The 20040-nt window shown below is 34.0% G+C and overlaps 1 protein-coding gene across 5 annotated transcripts in view; it reads right to left on the bottom strand.

The window, feature by feature from the left end:
- Nucleotides 1–20040, bottom strand: part of POT1 (protection of telomeres 1) — a 58507-nt gene that overhangs the window by 21854 nt on the left and 16613 nt on the right. For all 5 annotated transcript variants that reach the window (XM_017743783.1, XM_017743782.1, XM_008640968.2 and 2 more), the window contains 4 exons: nt 19066–19180; nt 12689–12819; nt 6058–6348; nt 1947–2102 (listed from right to left, as the gene is read on the bottom strand). In XM_017743783.1, coding sequence (XP_017599272.1) covers nt 1947–2102; nt 6058–6348; nt 12689–12819; nt 19066–19180 — 693 coding nt within the window. The remainder of the gene's footprint in view (nt 1–1946; nt 2103–6057; nt 6349–12688; nt 12820–19065; nt 19181–20040) is intronic.

Raw genomic sequence — 20040 nt, 5'->3', positions numbered from 1 at the left:
TTTCTCTGCCTAGTACTTATTCAGAGCTTCCTTGTCTGAACATGTGCCTACAGATACCATTTTAAAATAAGAACGTGTATTTCAGGTTTTTTTTAAATCTGCCCTTCTTGTTACCAAGGTTGTGTAAAACAGATTGCTCCTACATAAAACGTCATTTCCAACCTGCAACTATCACTGCAAATGGCACACAACAACAGGCGAGAGTGTAACCTAAAAATTCTGTAACAATTTACATTAAAAAAGGCCATTCTAAGCTAGTGTTAAATGTAGAAGCGATGACTGAAAAATAGTGCACTTTTTACTGTTTCTGAAACCACAAATTGGCAAAATACCTAATCACACTTAAGAAGGTGCATGTGGATACACTAAGCACTCTCCAGTTCTATATTGTTACATACACGAATTTTTAAAAAACACTTTGCATAGCAAGACCCTGAACTCAGTAAAATACCATATATATTTTGATTATACTTTTTTATGATATTACATGATTTCCACTAGTATTTAAAAACCTTTAATAAAACCTTCCATTTTAGGAGAGTTCCCCCCAAATTTTATTTTATACATATATATATGTATGTATATAAAATTCTGTGAAGTACAATTAATTCTATGTGTTGCAATCTGAAATTAATAAATATTTCTGAAATTTAATTGTCAGCATATCAGCCCTTTTTATTTGATAACTCCACTAAGACAAGCAACTAAAAAGTGGTGTACAAAAATTATCTATTTTGAAACTTCTACAGCTTGCATGACTGAAACTACTGCAAGTTTGGATGTAGCCAGAAGGAGAAAAACACCCACAAGAGGTCAAAGGAGGTTTCTTAACAATTTCCTTTGAAATTATTAGAGCTTCTACTACACAGTGCAGTATCCAGCAAAGGTAAAAATGCTTCAGAAATGAGAAAGAGTAAGTAGATAGGAAGTAAAAAATTGAGAAAGGTGATGAAGACATCCCGCACATCACATACTCAATATGCGATTAAATTCCTGAATATAAATGGGAAAGAAAAATAAAGGGATTATTATCAGCTACTCAGGAAAATATGTTTTATTAATATTAAAATACTTTTTTTCTTCATATTCAAAACAACATTTCACTGGAACATCAGTTTTTTATACCAGTTAGCAAGAGAAAAATTCTAGAAGAGAACTTGTAAGTAATAAAAGTTTCAAATAATGAAATACTTCTGTCAGTTTTGCTATGAATTCTTACACAAATTCTTACACTTATTTTGCTATCTGTAATTTACTTATGAATGGGTGTTAATTTATGAAATTGATTTCATGTCTGCTAATAGACCCAGCAGAAAAAATGGTTATCACTTATCTTTATTTTCTGGTCAATGTTTTCTTAAAAATGATCTTGAGTATAGAGGGCAAGGCATGAAATGAAAGATGAAGTCTTTGCCAAGTTCCTGTATTCAGAAGCAAGATGGCAGTATTGCTGAAGATCAAATGTTTAATTGTGTTGTTGTTTTTTCCATCTAAGCATAATCAACATTACTGACCTACTAAATGAAGATTGCACTGCAAACTGCAGAAGTTTATAGAACAGAAAATCTTCTATTGACTTTAGAATTAAAGGTCTTTAACAGGACTACAGGTTTAACACTGCATTGTATAATTTAAAAATAATTCTAAAGCATAGAATACATTTTCTAAGTGCATTATTTTCACTGTATTATCTATTCTATTACAGTATCTGGAAAGAACTGCTCAATTGGAAGAATTTTTTTCATGGCAATTTTTCGGTAATGAGCCTGTTTAGCACATGTTGAAGGAGTTTTGCATTCAAATAAAAGGTATGGGAAATACAGTGAAAGATAAAGAGGCACATGAAACTAATTACAGCAGAGCTGAATTGATGCATTCTCTGAAGTGATTTCTAAGCAGAAAATAGGCCACAAAAAAAGAGTCTGAAACACCAAACTACGCATTACCTTAAGTGATTCTGCCAGTTGTACATGATTATCATAGACTAGAATGTCCACTGCTAGATTTCTCAGCTGATGAAGAAGAACTTTTTCTCCTTCCAGGTCTTTTGCTTCTACAGGCACCTTCCACGTGGGGTAGGGACATTTTGTGCCATCCCAGACCTGCAACAACAAAGGAACTATTTTAATGTGCTCAGAATACTTTAGTTTCAGGCTTTAAACAACTTTTTGTTTAAAATTATTTTGCTTGATTAGAAATTGTTAACCATAAGAAATCTTAGTTGCAATATCATTCTAGAAGTCCTTAAAATACTTGAATTAGACCTTATGGGATTTTAAAAATTATTATTTCTTACAGAGCATAAAATAACCTCTACAGAGAACACAATCAAGTACTAAGACCTGGAATTAGTTAATATTTAAATAAAAAACCCAAAAAGAACAGCTGTAACAAAACCTCAGCTGTTTATCCAGCACAGAATAACACAATATTCTGAGCTGGAAGGGACCCACAAAGATCATCAAGTCCAACTCTTAAGTGAATGGTCCACCTGGGGATTGAACCCACAACCTTGGTGCTCTTAGCACCATGCTCTGACCAGCTGAGACAATCTCAGGGTTAGCTATTACAACTCCTAGAATTCATCATATGCACAACTGTCTGTACTTAGTATTTTAATCCTTCTATGGGGGTTTTTTATCCACTCTAGCTACAGAATGTGAAGACTGAGTACACAGCACATATTGACTTAATTACTGATGATCTCCTATATCAGCATACACTGCTCGTTATCCAGAACATATTAGAAAAACATCAGTACTTAACCTATATTTATTAACAAGGATTCTAAAACTTGCTTGCCTAGAGCTAAATCCTTGATACACTCCAAGTACTGAAATATCAGTAGTTATTTTTCAGCTATCAAAGTGTTGTGAAAAGGTAAGTTTACTGACAGGCTTAACACCTTGAAAAGAAAATCTTACCACTTAACCCAAACATCATTCTGTAAACTATGGTTTCCTGAGTTTTTGCAGATATACTCTTCTCAAAGACTCAAAAATAATGGCCTGAAATACTGGCACAGTAAAATAAAAATCTAGAAGCATTTGGACTATACTTCTGAAAGGCTGCTTTTCACAGGATTTCATACATATAGGTTCAACAGAAGAACCTATTTTTCAATTTTCAGACAGTTTGTGATACCAAGGTGCTTTGTCCCATGAGTTAGGCACTGCAGAGCACAAGAAAAAAGGACACCAAAGCCTGATTTTTAAAGGGTTTCTACCCCTTATGCTTAACTGCTTTGGATCAACAGACGCACAGGAAAAGATCTAAGAATCAGCAAAGCCATGTATAAATGCACTATGAATATCATTCGCAGAATATGCATCCAAAATCAAGAGATAAAAGGGAAAACTGTTCACAGTGAAAATGACCCATGACATCAAATTAATGTTGCCAAGTAAGAGTGTATTCTGAAGGACCCAGATAATGAAGCTGTATATGCTGCCACAGATTAAAAAAAGCCTATTATCTTCTGATCCTGTACCATGAAATACTTAAAACCACCTTTGAAAGAGAGGTTGCCTATTGCTTGAATTATCATATCTTTTCCAGAACTCATCTTGAAAACAAATTTAGAGCACATATATTACAAATTTAGTCACTTTGACAAAATAAAAAACCTTTAAGTTTGTCAAGTTTTCCATTATTTTTCAACTGGCTTTACTTGGGAAACTTTGGTAATTCTGCATTGGAGAGATGATCTGACAAATGGATTAAAATAACCTGCAAACTCCCTGTTCAGAAGAAGGATGACTTAGTTCTAAAATGTCCTTCGCCAGAGGAACTAACAGAGCTGGCACCAGGGCACCTTTTGGAGGAATTTATAAGTTAGTGAAGTTTCTTTACAAGAAAAAAAAATCCTTTGAAAAGTAGAGTTGGGTTTGGGTTTTTCCTTGCACAAGTATGAAAACAGATGAAGTGCTCTACCTGAGGAGCTTGGCAGCTCTGCTTTACACAAAACACAAAAACATTCTGGTTTCAAACTGTTCTGGTTTCAAAAATGAATACTGGACTAAAATCCAGCACTGGTTAAATTAATTCTGAATAAGAAACAAATTGTTCTATTACTAGTCATGAACAGATTGGAGCTAAAGTTAGTGATAACCTTTGATCACCATGGTTGGAAAACACTGAAATGAGAGAGACAAAACACCTGTTCCTATTTTCAGCAGAATATGCTCATTGTACAACTTACCCTAATGTACACAATTTAACTGATAGACAGAAAGGAAGAAAAGAATAATAATAAAACTCTTATGAAAGGCATAAATGACAGAATAATTACTAGTGTGCATTCTTTAGTCTTCACCAATTTGAATAACAAAATTCTGAGAAAATGGTAAACACTAACAGGTCAGTGATACCCATACCATGTCCAACTCTGCTGCTGTGCAAATAGCAATTAATTCATCAAGTGTAATTTACAAGTTATGCTACAGGTGATGCACAAAATTGCTGAAATTTATTTTAGTTGTTTTTGAAGCAATCTCCACTACGTACATGAGATCAGTGCTTAAAATAATAATGATTTTTCATAGTATAATCAACCATTAATGTAACTGATATATTTGGAATAAAATAAATGTAAATTATTATTATAAAATGCATAACCAAAATAGTACAATAAAATAATATTTAATAATCACTCAATTTAAGCTCGTATTGAATTGGTTGTTTTGTTTGATTTTTTTTTATTTAGCAAATCAAAAAAAGAATCAGAGATCTGTCACGACCAATATTTGATAACAGAAATGGATTTTGCCATTGTTGAAAAATGGAGGAAATTAGAAACAGAATGCTAACATAACATTTTTAAGCTTATACAATGTATTGTAATACATATTTAAGTATTTAATATTTTATGCTAAAAAACTGATATACCATTATTTGACCTCAAACTTTTGCCTTCCTAAATCTATCCTAAGATTTCCCCAAGTCATTACCTTTGCTGTACAAAAGTGACAAAATCGACTTCAGGTCTTACAACACAGAAAAGCATGTAAAGAAGTAATAATTTAAGAAAGCATTTGTCTCTGTCCTTGAAAAGGGCCCTTCAATGCTCAAGATACACTTACTAATGAACAATTTAATTACAGTCCACAAAGTCCTGAAATTTTACTGGGTCTCATTTGACATCTATTTCACAAGGAATAATTAAATGGAAATCTTTGTAGCACTTGCAGAATATGTTATAGCATGCACTTAAGGTTTGTTTCTGTGTAGTAATGCATTGTTCTGTATGTGAAATATCCTTGCTACTTCAATGAAAGAGTAATGCCAAGTGCTACTTCTAAAAATATTGTAACAATACAGTTTAACACAGTAGAACCAATATATAATTTTATGAAGTCATAAAATGGAAAGTAACAGCTTGATTATTACTCATGTTGTAATGATCAAGTTAAAAAATAAGTACAGATGAGTTTTAGAATAACACCAGACTGATACATCTGAGCTAAAATTAGGAATATTATGGAGACCTCCTTTTTATTTACCTAATATTAAGGATCACCTTCAGAAATTGCTCTCCTGTTCTGTGGCTCTTTGAATTTTGTATTTTCATTGAGCACTGATGCCCAAAGTGCTTACGTATAACTAAAAGAAGCTACCTGAAATCCATCATGGTAACATAATCCATTCATTTGTTTTTTACAGTGCTACTTACTGCACTAATCATATCCAGAAAATCCAGAAAAACAAGCAGTAAATACTGCTAACTAAAAAAGAAGGATAAAGTTTAAAACCAACAAGATTGTTCAAGGTTAAAAAATATTGCGATATTTATCTACAAATCTTTGTGAAATGATGATCTATGTAACACCATCTTCATAAACCTCTCTAAAAAACCGAATCAGGTGATCAACTTCAAAGAGTACTGGGCTTTCCATTTTCTTTCCATAGAAACAAAATGGCCAAGGATCACAGATTTGCTTACACTCAAAATATTTCTCTACATAATATTATTTAAATTAGTTAATATGTCTTTTTTACTGAAAAATGTATCACAGTGTCTTAGTCAATCTAACAAATTATTTTAAAAAATAAGTCTACCTTTAGAAGAAAAGAAGATCCATCCACTTTTGCTTTTCCTACCAGCTGACAAGTGAGATCAAAGAACAGCATTGGCTGAACACCAGACAATCTTGCTGCTGGTCCAGAGATGGAAATATTACTGGCTGCCCAAATACGTAATTCTTCTATTGTTTTCTGTTCTTCATCCATGAAAGTGTACACTTTGCTAGAAGTTCGAGGAACTACTGGAGCTCCTACAGTTCCATCAAATGTTAAGGATGCAAATCCTGCACTGGTAATTCCCTGCATCTGTCCATTGTATTCCCTGATCTGTAATAAAATATGAATGAGAAAAAAAAAAAAGTTTGCACTGGATGGAAAAACAAATATATTTCTGCTTTATCATGTGCATGAAAAATGGACCATTGATCATTTCTGTTCCTGGTTCTATAGGGAGAACAGAGCCAAAATAAAAACAGAACAAAAAGATAAAATTAATATTAATAAGCAAGCAAAATGCATGAGCAGAAATACAATCTTACACAAACAATTTCTGAAGAGGCAGACTAATACCTAATGTAAATATACAGCATCTCTGCAGAGTATTTTTTACACACGTCAAAATATTTGTGTGGGGAACACATCAGGATTGCTGTTAGAAATGGGGAAACTAAGGCACAAGAGAAATTAATTTTTAGGGGTTACATAGCAGAGTGATGGCAGAGCAAAGTTATTATGGATTTCTGGTCTTGGCCCCTTACAATAGCCCCATTTCCCAATATTATGGAACTGAAAAAGAAAATATCAGCTCAAGGAGGTATTTTTTTTTCCATAAAGCAAACAGTGATGAGCTTTCATTCCTTGAATTATGAATACAGCTTTCACAATCACTCAATGTCTATTGCCCTGCATGTGGCAGGCCTCTTGAATCCTGCTGATTTAGCTGTGTATCTGCTGCCATATAAAACAGTATTTAAAGTCTGAAGCATTCCGTCAAGGATCTAGTCTAGTCTTATTGCTCCCTCCAATTATAGATTTATCTATATCAAAGCACTGCATGACTCATTATCCAGAAATCTGAAACCGTCTGTTTTGATCCATCCCTTTTTAATTAATGTCAGGTTACCAAATAAGCAATGGCACGCACGAACATTGCATTTGTGAGACAGTCTAGTATGGGATTCCCAGGACTCAATTTTTAAATGGTTGAGAATCCTACTGACTTTAAAGTACGGAACATGAAATGTGTGTGAGAAGTTCTAAACAGCAAAACATTGCCAATGATTTAGGCCTATATTTTATAAACAGGGTGAAATTTAAAAAGCGCACAAATCAAGCATTCATTGACCTTGGAAATTCATAAACAAAGCAGTTCAATCTTGGTGACAGGAACTCCTCTCATCCCTGCTACTTTGACATAATGCATAAATGCATTAAGGGTCATCTCTAAGATAAACTTCAATTTAGTTAAGCATTCTTCACACCTCACCAATGGAACACACCAATTCATGATGTTTTTCTTCAGTGAAACACTGCAAAGCTTTCGTTTTTTAACCTTTACATTTAAATATTGAAAATACAAGAAAAGCCTCTGGACGAATAAGGAAAATACATAGTTTTATAATCAATTTGCTCCCCATTATCCATGATCTGGAAAAACATGTTCCCCTGTAAGATGTTATCTAATATAAATGTACATATTTACTTCAGTTGCTGTCACTGGCATTATATTCCATAGGTTCTGTAAACAGGTAACATCCAGAGGGGAGGAAAACTCTCTTTCATCACTTTTAGCTATTCATCCTGTATCAAAATATACTTCAAGAGTATTTTTCATATCTTGTCTGACATGTAAATGTTTCTCAAAGTGTTTTGATTTCTAATTTACCTATCCATTTATTTGTTCACTAATTCTTTTATATGATCATAAAAATATCTTGATTTCTTTCTTAGTAAAAATACTGTCCTAGTCTTCTGTGAAGGCTCTAAACTATTCATGAAACCAGAAAGAAACTACTTTGTCTCCCTGGGCTTCCACCAATATTTCACCGTAAGTTATTTTCCTCTTCTCCCGAATCCTTTATGTCATGCTTTGAGCATTTCGGAGGCTGACCTCAAACATACTGTACTCCTGACATCTCTCAGTACTCTCATTTAGTGAATTTGAAATCAGCCTTAATGTAGGAAAAAGCAATTATAAAATAAAAATAAAGAAATAAAATATGTAAGAAGATAAGTCTCAACTGTCATGATGAGAAAATTACCAACGATCTTAAGCAAAACCAGATGTCCTTAGGCTCAGGCAGGTGGAGAAGCCACTGAGTGCTCTCACACATACACAGAATTCAACAGTATTATTTAGTGAACAACAGAAGAAACAGGAGAAGAAAATGTAGAATGGGTTACAGAACAAAACTATTTCACAGCTGGAAAATTATTTATGTCAGACCCACAGAGCAGGTGATGGTCAACAGAAATTCTCTGGGCTTGTCCTTTAAAAATAAATCATTGCTAAAGTGATGAGGGATCAATGGAGTGTAAAATGAACAAACTCTATGGGCAAATGCTGTTTTATTATGGCACTCTTAAGTAGATCTCAGCTCAAGTTAAGCATTGATACTGTAAGCATGTTGTATTTTCCAAACGGTTTTGAAATTGAATTAGACTTAGAAAAGAGTCAATCTGGGACTTTTGCATATGACAATTCCCTTCAGTAGATTTTGTGCCATTTCTAGAGGACATGGTGATATTTTTTTAAAAAACTGGTGGGGGAGGGTGAATGGGGGAATAACAGGGAAGTGGGGCAGACAGCTGTCTATTTAAAAAGTCCCTGAAAATTTTCAATAATTTCAATAAATAATGGTTGCTAAATAAAAATATCCTCTGGGACAAAAATGGAGCAGAAAAAATACATTTGGCTTGTTCTAAGCAAGCAAGTAAATTCCAATACATATTGCAGGAGTCTCTGGCAGAGATTTTGTAAACTAAAGAACAATAGGAGAAATGTCACCTTAACATACTGCATGGACAATAAATTCTAGTGATTTCTATGGGGTACAACACTATCCTGAATATGGGTATTGAAAAGAAGCTAATCTTGAAATATTTATAAATAGACTTACAGCAAAGTAAAAGCCTTTTTTTTTTTTTTTTTACTGAAGATGGTGTTATTCATCTCACTAAATGGAAAAGTGTGATAGTAAGTAGTGTATAAAGCTGGAATAATAGCATCTCCAAGGTAGTTTTCCATCAAAACTGATTGTTAAATTATAGAAGCAAAGGACTATTATGAAACCACTGCAGTCACAGATCATCTTAGAATATCAAAAAAATGCCTAGGGAAACAACATATACCAAGTTACTGTACATGTTTTTATACTAAGAAAGAAGATTTTATTTTTTTTATGATTGCCACTGATAATATTTTTATGAAGAAAAGTATCCTGTCAGAAAAAAACCCACCAGAATGCATCTTGTATATTTCTTTATATTTTGTAAATGTTGTCTCATCTTAAGTAAATAGTCTAAACAAATTTGGATAATACAGTATGATGATTATATTTTCTTACATTTTAATAATGTAATCCTGGTTTACTTGTACCTCCAGCTGTATGAACAGAGAGATACTAATGAAATAGAGAAGTCATTTGAAGTATAAATTAAACCATTTTGAATATGTTTAAATATAGCAAGAAGAAAACTGAACTACCAAAACCATCTGCGGGCACCTTCTAAAAGAAAATTAACAATATTGCAGGTTTAGCCAGTACCAGCAGGCTGCCTCTTCCCTATCTTTAACAGTGTAACAATTAGGCATTAATTCTAAGATATTAAGAGCATTCACAGTGAAAAATAAAAAAGAAGTTCCAAGAAAAATCCACGTAAGAAAACTCCTCCTTTGCCCTGACGATAGAAGGGGACTAGACAAATAGATCACAGGCCTGGCTTTTATATTGGAAGATGGGGGGGCTTGCCTTCCACAATCTCTGCAGAGCACTGATTGTGGCTGAAAGCCCAGGTACAGTACTGCAATCACTAAATTCTGCAATGCATTAGAACTCATCATAAGATTATGTGCATAAAGACCAATTTCAAGAAATACTAACAGAAATGTAATTACAACTAGATAATTTCCCAATTCTGTTACTAAGATACTTAAAATTTTCCTTCTCTGCAACAAATACTGAGCAAATTAAATTACTGTCTACTCAGAGTAATTCTAACAGAATCATCTTCATTAAATTCTTATTAGCTCTGACCATCAGATCTTGCCAACATCTCTGTTACTATGAGGAGAAGTTATCCATTAGTAGCCAATAGTGTAACTGGGAGCAGTAATTTTTAAAATGTGTTTGCTATCAATGTCAACTTCCTGGAAGTCCCTTGAAAGCACATCTGGGGCAGACAGAACATAAACACACACTCTAAGGACTGTGTATATCTATCTGTCCTCATTGGTAAGCACAGCTCTGACAGACTATGGCCTCTGCTACCTTTGATTGCTTTCCATTCAGCAAGCTAAGACAAGGTGATTAAGGCCTGAAGACAACAGCACAAAAGAGTGAAGGAGGAACGGAAGAAAGTGTAATTAGAAATCTAATTAAGAGATGTTGGTTTTTTTTTTAATTGAAAACTGTGTTGCACAGTATTCATAGCTACTATGCTGGTTGTGGCTGAAAGAGAAAGAGGTCCTCCCCCTCCCAGTTCATTCCCAGAAGTTGGCACCAGGCTTTTGTGTCAGACTTCTACTTCCTCAGATCAGATATGAAAAGTTCCAAAGTACCTGTTTCTTAGTCTGGGATAGTCAGAACATTCCCATCCAGAAAAGGGCAACTTAGTGACTCTAGATCATTTTAACTTTGAAAGTAATTAAACAAGCTCTCAGCTCATGCATCTGAAGAGACACAAATTGTGAGCAGCTGGTGGTCTGTTAGGACTGGAAACCACTTAGAACAGCTCAACCACGATGAAAAAAAAGTGTTTATGAGAAGTGAATTGATAGATGCTCTCTTTAAATACCAGAACATCATCTTGGAGAATGATAGAGTACCAACTGACAAGGATTCTAGAATGATCTCAAAAAAAGTGATGCCAAATCAGAATGGTGAAGTCCCTTAACCTGGCTTTATCAGTAGGTTTCCTTAGTAAGTTTCTGATAAAAATAAATAGTGGAAGTTAGACAATACTATGTTCGCATAAATTTATACATAAATTTCCTGACAGTGGTCTTGTTTATTTTCTTAATGTGTACTTAGAAATCCAATACTGACCTACCACAGCTGTGCAACTTTTCAATTCTTTTATTTTGACCAGCTCCTTTCTACCTTCTCCTTTTTCACATCTATATTATAAAATGTGCACTGTGTTTTCAGAAGCAATAAGTAAGTTTTTATCTCCACTGAATTTCTGAAATGAGTGTATCTGTATAACACTCATCATGATGGATTCAGAGAAAATATTAAAATTTAGTGTCTTTCCCATCTGAAGTTAAATTCATGAACTTCCAAGACTAGTAACACATCTCAAGTACTGATCAGCAACACAAGCTTCAAAATAGAAATACAATTTAATTCCACCTTTATTATATCGACAGATGACCTTAGAGAAACCTTATACTAACCCAGAATAGGCTAGCTAATTTCTCTCTCGATTGTAAATACTTGTTATATACAGGAATAACTGAAGACTCTTGCTGAATCTTAACAAGTTCTTTCTTAACAATCTCAGTGGTACGAAACTCAAATACTGGATAAATCTTAACCACTTTTTATATCTATTATCATGGAGTTTTCTTCTTTGTTCTCCTGCTACAGCATATCATAATGTACATGCTTAGCACTACAGATATTTATCCCTTTTATCATCCTTTTGTACAATCCTAAATTTCCTAGATCTCTCAAGAGTGTTCAAATAAGCAAACTGGGGGTTTTTTGGCTTGTTTTTTTTTTTTTCCACTGGTCTCTTTCATGACATTTATTAATTTCTGCTATAATTATTTTACACAAAAAGCGAATACATAATTATGTATGGTTATGTTGCAAATTAATGGTAAAATCACATCTTTGGTCCTATTCTGCAGCTCTTTAAGTATGGTCCAGCATTAAAAGACTTCCATTCAGTCCTTGTAGGGTGGTTCTTCTTCCCTATACAGTTGCAGCAGGCATAAAAAAAACATCCAACAGAAGCAGTATCAAAGCTATAAACAGTTTCCTGCATGCCCTTTGATACAGATGAACAGGGAGTAAGGCAGGAAAACACCGAAGCAGCAGCTGGAGCACTCTGCACACTAACAAGCCCAGACAGACTCCCTTTACTGGAGTGACTCTCCAGCTGACCTAAACTGCTACACAACAAAAGACATAAAGAAACTCCTCAATTCTACCACTTCAAAGAGAAATAAATTGTGCAGATTTATCTCGGTTAAACTCTTTTCATCTAGAAGTACCACATGATTTTTTTGTCAAGTAGTTTAATAAATATTGTTGGTGTTGAAAAAATGTCAGTTTGCTTTCAGCTTTGGTCCACACCATAGCCACAGCTGTTTTAACAATCAGGTGTTTTATCCAATGTCTCCAAGTGTTAATCTCTTTACATGTAGAACTAAATTATTCCTATGGTCCTCTCACTGCAGAAAAGCAAGCACATAAACCCCCCCCATCCTAGTACATACCTTTATTCTGTGAAATCGAACAATATCACCAACTTTGTAAATTTTTGGCAGAGAATCTAGATTTCCATTGAAAAGAGTGCATGTTAACTTCACATTTGATGGGTCCACAAGTGTTACAACTGAGCAGTAATCTGTAAAACATAAAAGTGTCTGAATGAATAACAGGCATTATGGAATTATTAATACACAGATATTAAATTTGGGAGGAACAGCCCTATGGCCAATTTTTTCTGCTATCATCTGTGTAACTCTTTCAAAGTTAATTTTTTTACACTATCGTAACAACTGAAGTTTGGCCCATCTTGCCAATAATTAGCCCAAAAATGAAATGTGTGATTAAGCACAGCTCTGTGAGCAAGAACACACAATCCTTTTTTTTCTGTCTGCAACAGGCATGCTATTCTTTCACTTTTCAATTACTTGTTCTACAAAATGAGGAGCATATGTACAATTTTAAAATCATTCTCTAAGATTTATTTTGCACAGCCTTCTGAAAAGGTAATGAGTTCTACAAGTTCTAAAAGCAAATTAAAGCATAAATTACATATCCTTCACTGCAACAAAATATGCAAGATATATATATATATATATATCTATGTATCACAAGAATAAAGTCACACAGTGGTAGTTATAAAGTAAAAATATGAAATACGCCCTTTTGAAGTTAAACTTCATAGAATTTCACTTCTAATAATGATCTAAAAAGTAAAATTAAAACAAGATACAAAGATGACAATGCAGACCAGCCCAGAACAGAGCAGTATTTGCAGATGACATAAATAAAACCTGTATTTTCCATTTCAGCTTACAGAAGCATGTGTGCTCTGATACCTTATAAAAGTAAAACACAGTAAAAGCACATTTGCTCTTTCTCAACATGGTAGCTGGTAACCTACCTGAGAAACCAAGTGGCAGCAGAAAGAAACACTGCATCCTGCCCCCAACCTCCTGTACCACCTACTGCCCCTCCAAGAGACACCTGTAGCCATAGCCAGTGGAACAGAGGGTAGGAAGGAGGAAGGGGGGCTGTCTGGAGTGATGCTGAACCTGGGAAAGGTGGAGGAAAGGTTTTCTCCCTAAGTGTTCAAATGTTTTTTTGTTTCTCAATATCTGAGTAAGTTATTCGATTAGACGTTAACTGGCAATGAATTAAATTCCCCAAATCAAATCTGTTTTGCCCTGACAGTCATCTCTTAAAGAGAAAAACCCAAACAGGAAAGAAAAAAAAAATCTAAGGATCAAAACCCCCCACTTCCCTTAGCTGTAATTCTATGAGGCAATTAGTGATAATGACACTACACCAGAGCTTCTGTATCTGGGAACTGAACAAAGGTGCCGTAGTTCTAAAACAAAGTCAATGGAATCTCCATCAAGCACGTTACAAAGATGCAGACATGTAAGTTGTTGCTTGACAGCTGTGAAAGAGAATGCTCTCAGTCTAGTAAAACTAACAGATTTGCTACAGGAAGGCAGTCATAGAAAGATGATAGTCGTAGTCACGTAAACTCTGAACAGATTCCCCAAACATGAAGACAGGTGTGTAAGACTGGATTAAAACATGTGGTGCAAAAGAAATATTCTTCTGTTTCCAGCACATACACCCTTAAATTTTGCTATCATTTAAACTAAAAAGTTTAAATTCCCTCATGATTTGAGTGAATGAAGTGGTGAAAGAAATCCACCGAAGGCTTACCGAGAAATAAAACTTTTCCTACATACATAAAAACCTTCTGTATTTCTATAAAACTAGTACTCTTCTTCTTTCCCAAGATTTTTACATAGACTCAATAATGATAAATTATCTTCTTTTGCATTCGAAAGTTGCTGAGATCACTCTTTTCCACACTCCCATCAAAGGCACAAGGTCCACATAGTCTATTTTGACATTTTATGCCAGGAATGTCATGAATAAACTCCAGTCACTGGCTGACAAAACTGCAAGTATTTACTACTGTAATCCAAAGACTGATGTGTTTCTTTGGATACATGAATTTATGAATTTTATGATTTTTTGAATGTATGAATTCTAGAGGTTAACTTAAAAGAGCTGTTGCAAATATGAGCAAAATGAGCAATTAAGAAAAAACCCATATGGTTCATAGATTTACAATCCTTTGGGGATATAGAATAACATGCCACAGTGCACTGATATAATCCAACATCAGAATCAACAGGAAATAGCAAAAAATTCCACATTAGAATTGTGGTTACTCTTTGATGCTGTGATTATACAGCCTAGTCAGCTTCATACATGTGCAGCTGCCTATTTAATGGTAGAAGTTAACACACTGCCTCAATTTTCTGTGTAATTAGCATAATCATGTAAGACTGATAATCATCTTAGTCAAAGCAATATAAAGTATTACACTTGCTTAACATAGCCAGGGAACACATTCTACATAATACAGGTTCTCTGTCTCTGTGACTTTAGTCTTCCATTCCTCACTATCACCTCAAAACACCACTTCTACAATAAACCTAATTACAATAGAGGTCTTTGAGAACAATGCATAAAGACTGATTTTTTAAAATCAAATCATCATTCAGCAAAGTCCTTTTTGAAAGTTAAAAATAAAAAGCCACCTGTCTTTTCTTTTCCAGCCGAAATGTGAGAATTGTTTTCTGTTTTCCACAGTAGCATTATAGATCAGTGAATTAATTCATTTTTCTAAAAAAATAGTGAGTCAAACTCTAAACAGAATTGCTGAATTTAAATAATGTCCCAGAGTTAAAGAAAACAATATAATGTCATTGGTCACACTTGATTTTTCTCAGTATACTTTCCAACAAAGCAAAATCCCTTCATTACCAAGCTAATAAATAAATAAATAAATAATGAAAGTTTACCTATTGGAGTCAATTTTCCTTTACTAGAGAAATTTATTCCACTGATTTAAAAAATCCACTGATTTTCTTTAAAAGAGAATTTTTATCACTGGTAGATTTTACTTGCAATAATCTGTCTTAAAAATATGACACAACGGATGCACAGTTCAGCAAATTTATATGCTACAGAAGAAGGCTTTTTACTTTCATACTACATTGTCTCAGTAAAAGCACTGAATTTCAGCTGACACTACACAGAACTTCAAAACGTACCTACCTTTTTAAAAATATATTTAATTATTATGAAGAGGTATTCTCACATAGGCTTAACATCATGTGAGGGACACCACCTGCCATGGATAGCTACCTGGAAGGATTCTTGTAACTGCCCAGAATTGGTGTTTATGAAAACAAGGAGACATAACTGATGTTTAATTTAAATGAAAGTATAGAGTGATGGTCTGCATGCATCTTACATGCTTTTTATATTCCTTCAGATTAGTCCTTATTGTTCTTTAAGAATACAATTTCCGTAACTTGAATACAATTTCCGTAACTTGTTAAAGAGTTATTTCATTTCATAAAAAATCCACAACTATTTGGTAATCAGTACAAGGTTACACTATCTGCATGGAGAATGCTGATTGTCAAGCTTCTAGGTCCTGACTTTAAATAGTTTGAAACATGAATCTCTTGCAGCCCTGTAACAGTCATGAAAATCTTGAATTGCCTCCATTATCATGGCAGTCTAGATTCATTCTTCAGGTTACAGCTTTCCTTTCATAATGTCATAGCATTTCCACTCTTTTATGGACTGTTATGACAGTCATTAGCATGAACAGAAAATCAGCATTTCTCCACAGTATGTACAGATAGATAAAAAACAAACACTAAAACCCCAAACCCCACAGCTTCACATACAAATGCACTTTTCAGTCATCCTAAGAAAACCAGAATTGCTACAAAAGCTTTTCAGATTAGTAGTTATTGATACTGTAGGACTTACAAGTTGTTTAGGATTTACTGATTAAACATTTATTGTAGTTCTACTGGGACTTCAGCAGTTCCTGACAAATATGCTTGTATAAATTGCTAAGGTGGAAAGCATCGATCTAATTATACTTCCCCCTTTGGGCAATCACATATTTATTCCTCAATAACATTTACTGGAAAACCCACTACCTTGAACCAGTAACTTCACCCTTCAAAGAGATAAAAAGGTTTTGGGCAATGTTGTTAGCAGTCAGGGACTCTAATTAAAGACTGCCTTCTGTTTCTTTTATTTCAGTACACACAAAAAAGAGAGAGATTATTGTAGCAAATTATTCTCTCTTGAAAACAATATGAAACATTAATACTGTTTTCAAGAATTACTGAGGCCATTCAATACACAAGTGTCTGCATTAACACCAAGCAGCTGACCCAGTCGATTTACCATTTATATTTCAACAAGACAGAAGAAAATTAGTACAAATGTACACACACTCCTATGCATGTGTGTATATATATATGTACATACAAACATATATTGCAGAAGCCCAAAACAAAACCTCTAAAGAATCAAACTGTTTTACTAGAGCTTGTTATTTCTAACATGGTGATACACTTCAGAGATACAAACAATCCAGTAACTACCAGAAGCATCTGGCTAAACAGATGTTTCAATGCCATCATTTGTAAACTGCAGATCAAAGTATCTGTCTTGAGATTTCTATTAACTATTTATTAAACTATTTATTATTTTTTTCATTCCCTTTAAATATCTTTTTATCTTTTATTTATTTTCTATACTTTAAGATAAGAAACAGTGGTTATTTAAAAAAGAAATGCATATAACCACACTGAACAGAAGGGAAAAGAACATTATTCTAATCTCTAGGGGTCCATGCAAAAAAAGGGTTGGGGTAGCAGTACTGTCACGTTGTAATGTCCTAAAACTTTCATGGTCAAGCACATAATCTCTGTAATTGGACACTACAAAGACAGAGGCTCTTTTTTTTCTATTTACATTTTTTTCTTTTAAATCTCAAGGTTAAATACTTGAGATATCCTTAGGATTAAGGGAGGAGAGAGAGGAGAATATCATCTTTGTTAAAAATTTAAAGTATCTTAAGGCTCTTAAATTATTGGGGAAGGAAAGTTAGAATAGAGTTTCAAACACTTCCAACAGATCTTCTAGCAGACAAAATCCCATCTGTCTCTTTTACCAAGCAAGACCCAAAGTACTTTCTTGGACAGTTTTCAGAACTCATGAAGTTCTCATATATAGACATTTCAAACTTTATGCCCCCAGCGAAAGTGTGCTTAGCTAAAACAACTTTCTCTGTAAAAAATAATTTATAAATACACTGAAAACTCATTTCATTCACTAGTGTTTTAACACTCACCTAAATGCAGTAATGGTAATAGCAATTATGCACTTTTAATTATAGACTATATAAACAGACAAGACTAAATTAGGTACCACTCCAGTGGTACTCACTTTCAGTGGGAACACAGTGCAAAGCCTCAGCCTTAAGCCTTAACATGTGTAAGAAGGAGCAGCATCAGGGCGTATCTATATAGTGAATAAAGACCCATGTGGATTAAGTACAGTGGCCCCACTTTCCATGCTTCCAGTGGGCATCAGCTTAAAGCTACATGATTCTACTATTACAGTATCAGACAAAGAATGTATTAGTGCCAGATTGGGCCAGATCTAATGCAACCACAGAATCTTCTGCAAGAGCCACTTCATGCCCTGACAATGCAGAACCATCATCGACCATTTTGCACCCTCTCAAGCAAACATCATTCTGGACTGTGCAAAAAAATCAAAAACCAACATTGAAATATTTGACTGATCAGTGAATATTTTTACTCAAAACCCCAGACTAATTAAAACTGTTTTAGAGATTTTCATTATAAAGTAGCAAGTGAATTACAACTATCTTCATAAATATTAACATCAAATTGTGTCCCTGTTCTCCACTGATATTGTTGTGTTATTTTAATAATGCCAACTGAAAATATACAGGGAAAACATATCAGGAAGCTATTAATGACACTTAGGCAAGGACTAGTTGTTAAATAAATAATCATTTTCCCTATTAAATTTCTACTACTTAAGAAACCGAAATGACTAACTTGACAAATAACTCAGTAGAAAAAAATCTCTCCTGGCTGCTTTGGAGACATGCTACTTTGAGAGTCAGTGCATTTAACTTCACTGTTCTTACATATCTGGAATGGATGGCAGCCCTAATGATTTCCAGCAATCAGTGCTTGTCTAATTAAGATGTTCCAAGTCCTCAGTTCCCCAAAGCCTTGTTAAAGTAGCTGGAAAAATGACAAATCTTCATTAAGAACTTTTTTCATTTGTTATCTCCACCAGCCTGCCTAAACTGACTGGTATCTCTTATCTATTTGTTGTTCTGTTTCCTTTGCTACTAGCTGGTCAAAGCTATGGTCAAAGGATCAGGTGAATTTGTTGTTCTGGTTGATTTTTAAAAAACATAGTAAGAACAGTTCTCGCTGGAGGAGATTTCAAATCTCTTGAATATAGTACATACCAGTTCCTTTGCTAACATATGGAGGCTTGAAGAATTTCACAATGCCATACAAGTTCACTATAGTTCCATCTTTTAGATGATTCAGAGGAGTATACACATATTTTGGAGCAACAGACTGAAAAGGAATGATACAATTGAGGGAATAGAAAAAAAAATTATTCAAACATTCATACAGAACTTTGTCTTTTAACATCATTCATCCTCAACATGTTTATTTAATCTTAAAAAAAGAAATAAGGATTACCTATTTCTTTGTATCTTAGTCACTTTAGACTCAGAAAGTACACAAGACTTTTAATTTCTTTTTGTGATTGCATCTTTCTTACAAAAAGCCAACCAGTTAATTCAAATAAGTTTCAATACGTGAACCAGGTGAGTAAAAGTCATTACAATAAAGAGTAATAAAAGATAATTTTTTACTTATCCATTATAACATGTCCATCGAGAGGACTTTTTAAAGCACATACATTAATAGCTTTGTATTTCTGCTTGGCAGTGTCACTGCAGAGAATCATTGTCTTGGGCTGGTGGGGGGGTTACCCCTCACAGACACTGTGCACATCCTCTGATTGAAAGACCACAGCTGCTGGAGGATTAAAGAAAGCAAGGACTACTTTCTACAGTTTCAGGACTATTCTCCTCTCTTCTTAAGGTTGTAATATATCCTGATTTGACTCTTTTAAAGGATACGAGTTCTGCCAAACTGACTGATAACTGCGGTTTTCAAGTACTATACTGAAAAAATCAAACTGTAAATAAAAATGATATGAAAACAAGCTCTATCACCATTGGTACTGAATCTTTAAGATCATGATAAAGAACATTAAAATTTCATAAACCAGTTCCTCTGCCTTTAAAATACTATTTCCTGTAGAATTTTAATTTAGACACATAAAGGCTTGATCCCAGCAGTAATCAAAACAAATGTTAAGATTAGTACATGAAGTCTGATTTTAAATCAAAGGAAGTTTCATA

Source organism: Corvus brachyrhynchos, unplaced genomic scaffold, assembly GCF_000691975.1.
Source record: "Corvus brachyrhynchos isolate BGI_N302 unplaced genomic scaffold, ASM69197v1 scaffold29, whole genome shotgun sequence".
Taxonomy (NCBI): domain Eukaryota; kingdom Metazoa; phylum Chordata; class Aves; order Passeriformes; family Corvidae; genus Corvus; species Corvus brachyrhynchos.
This window is presented reverse-complemented; position numbering and strand designations above follow the sequence as displayed.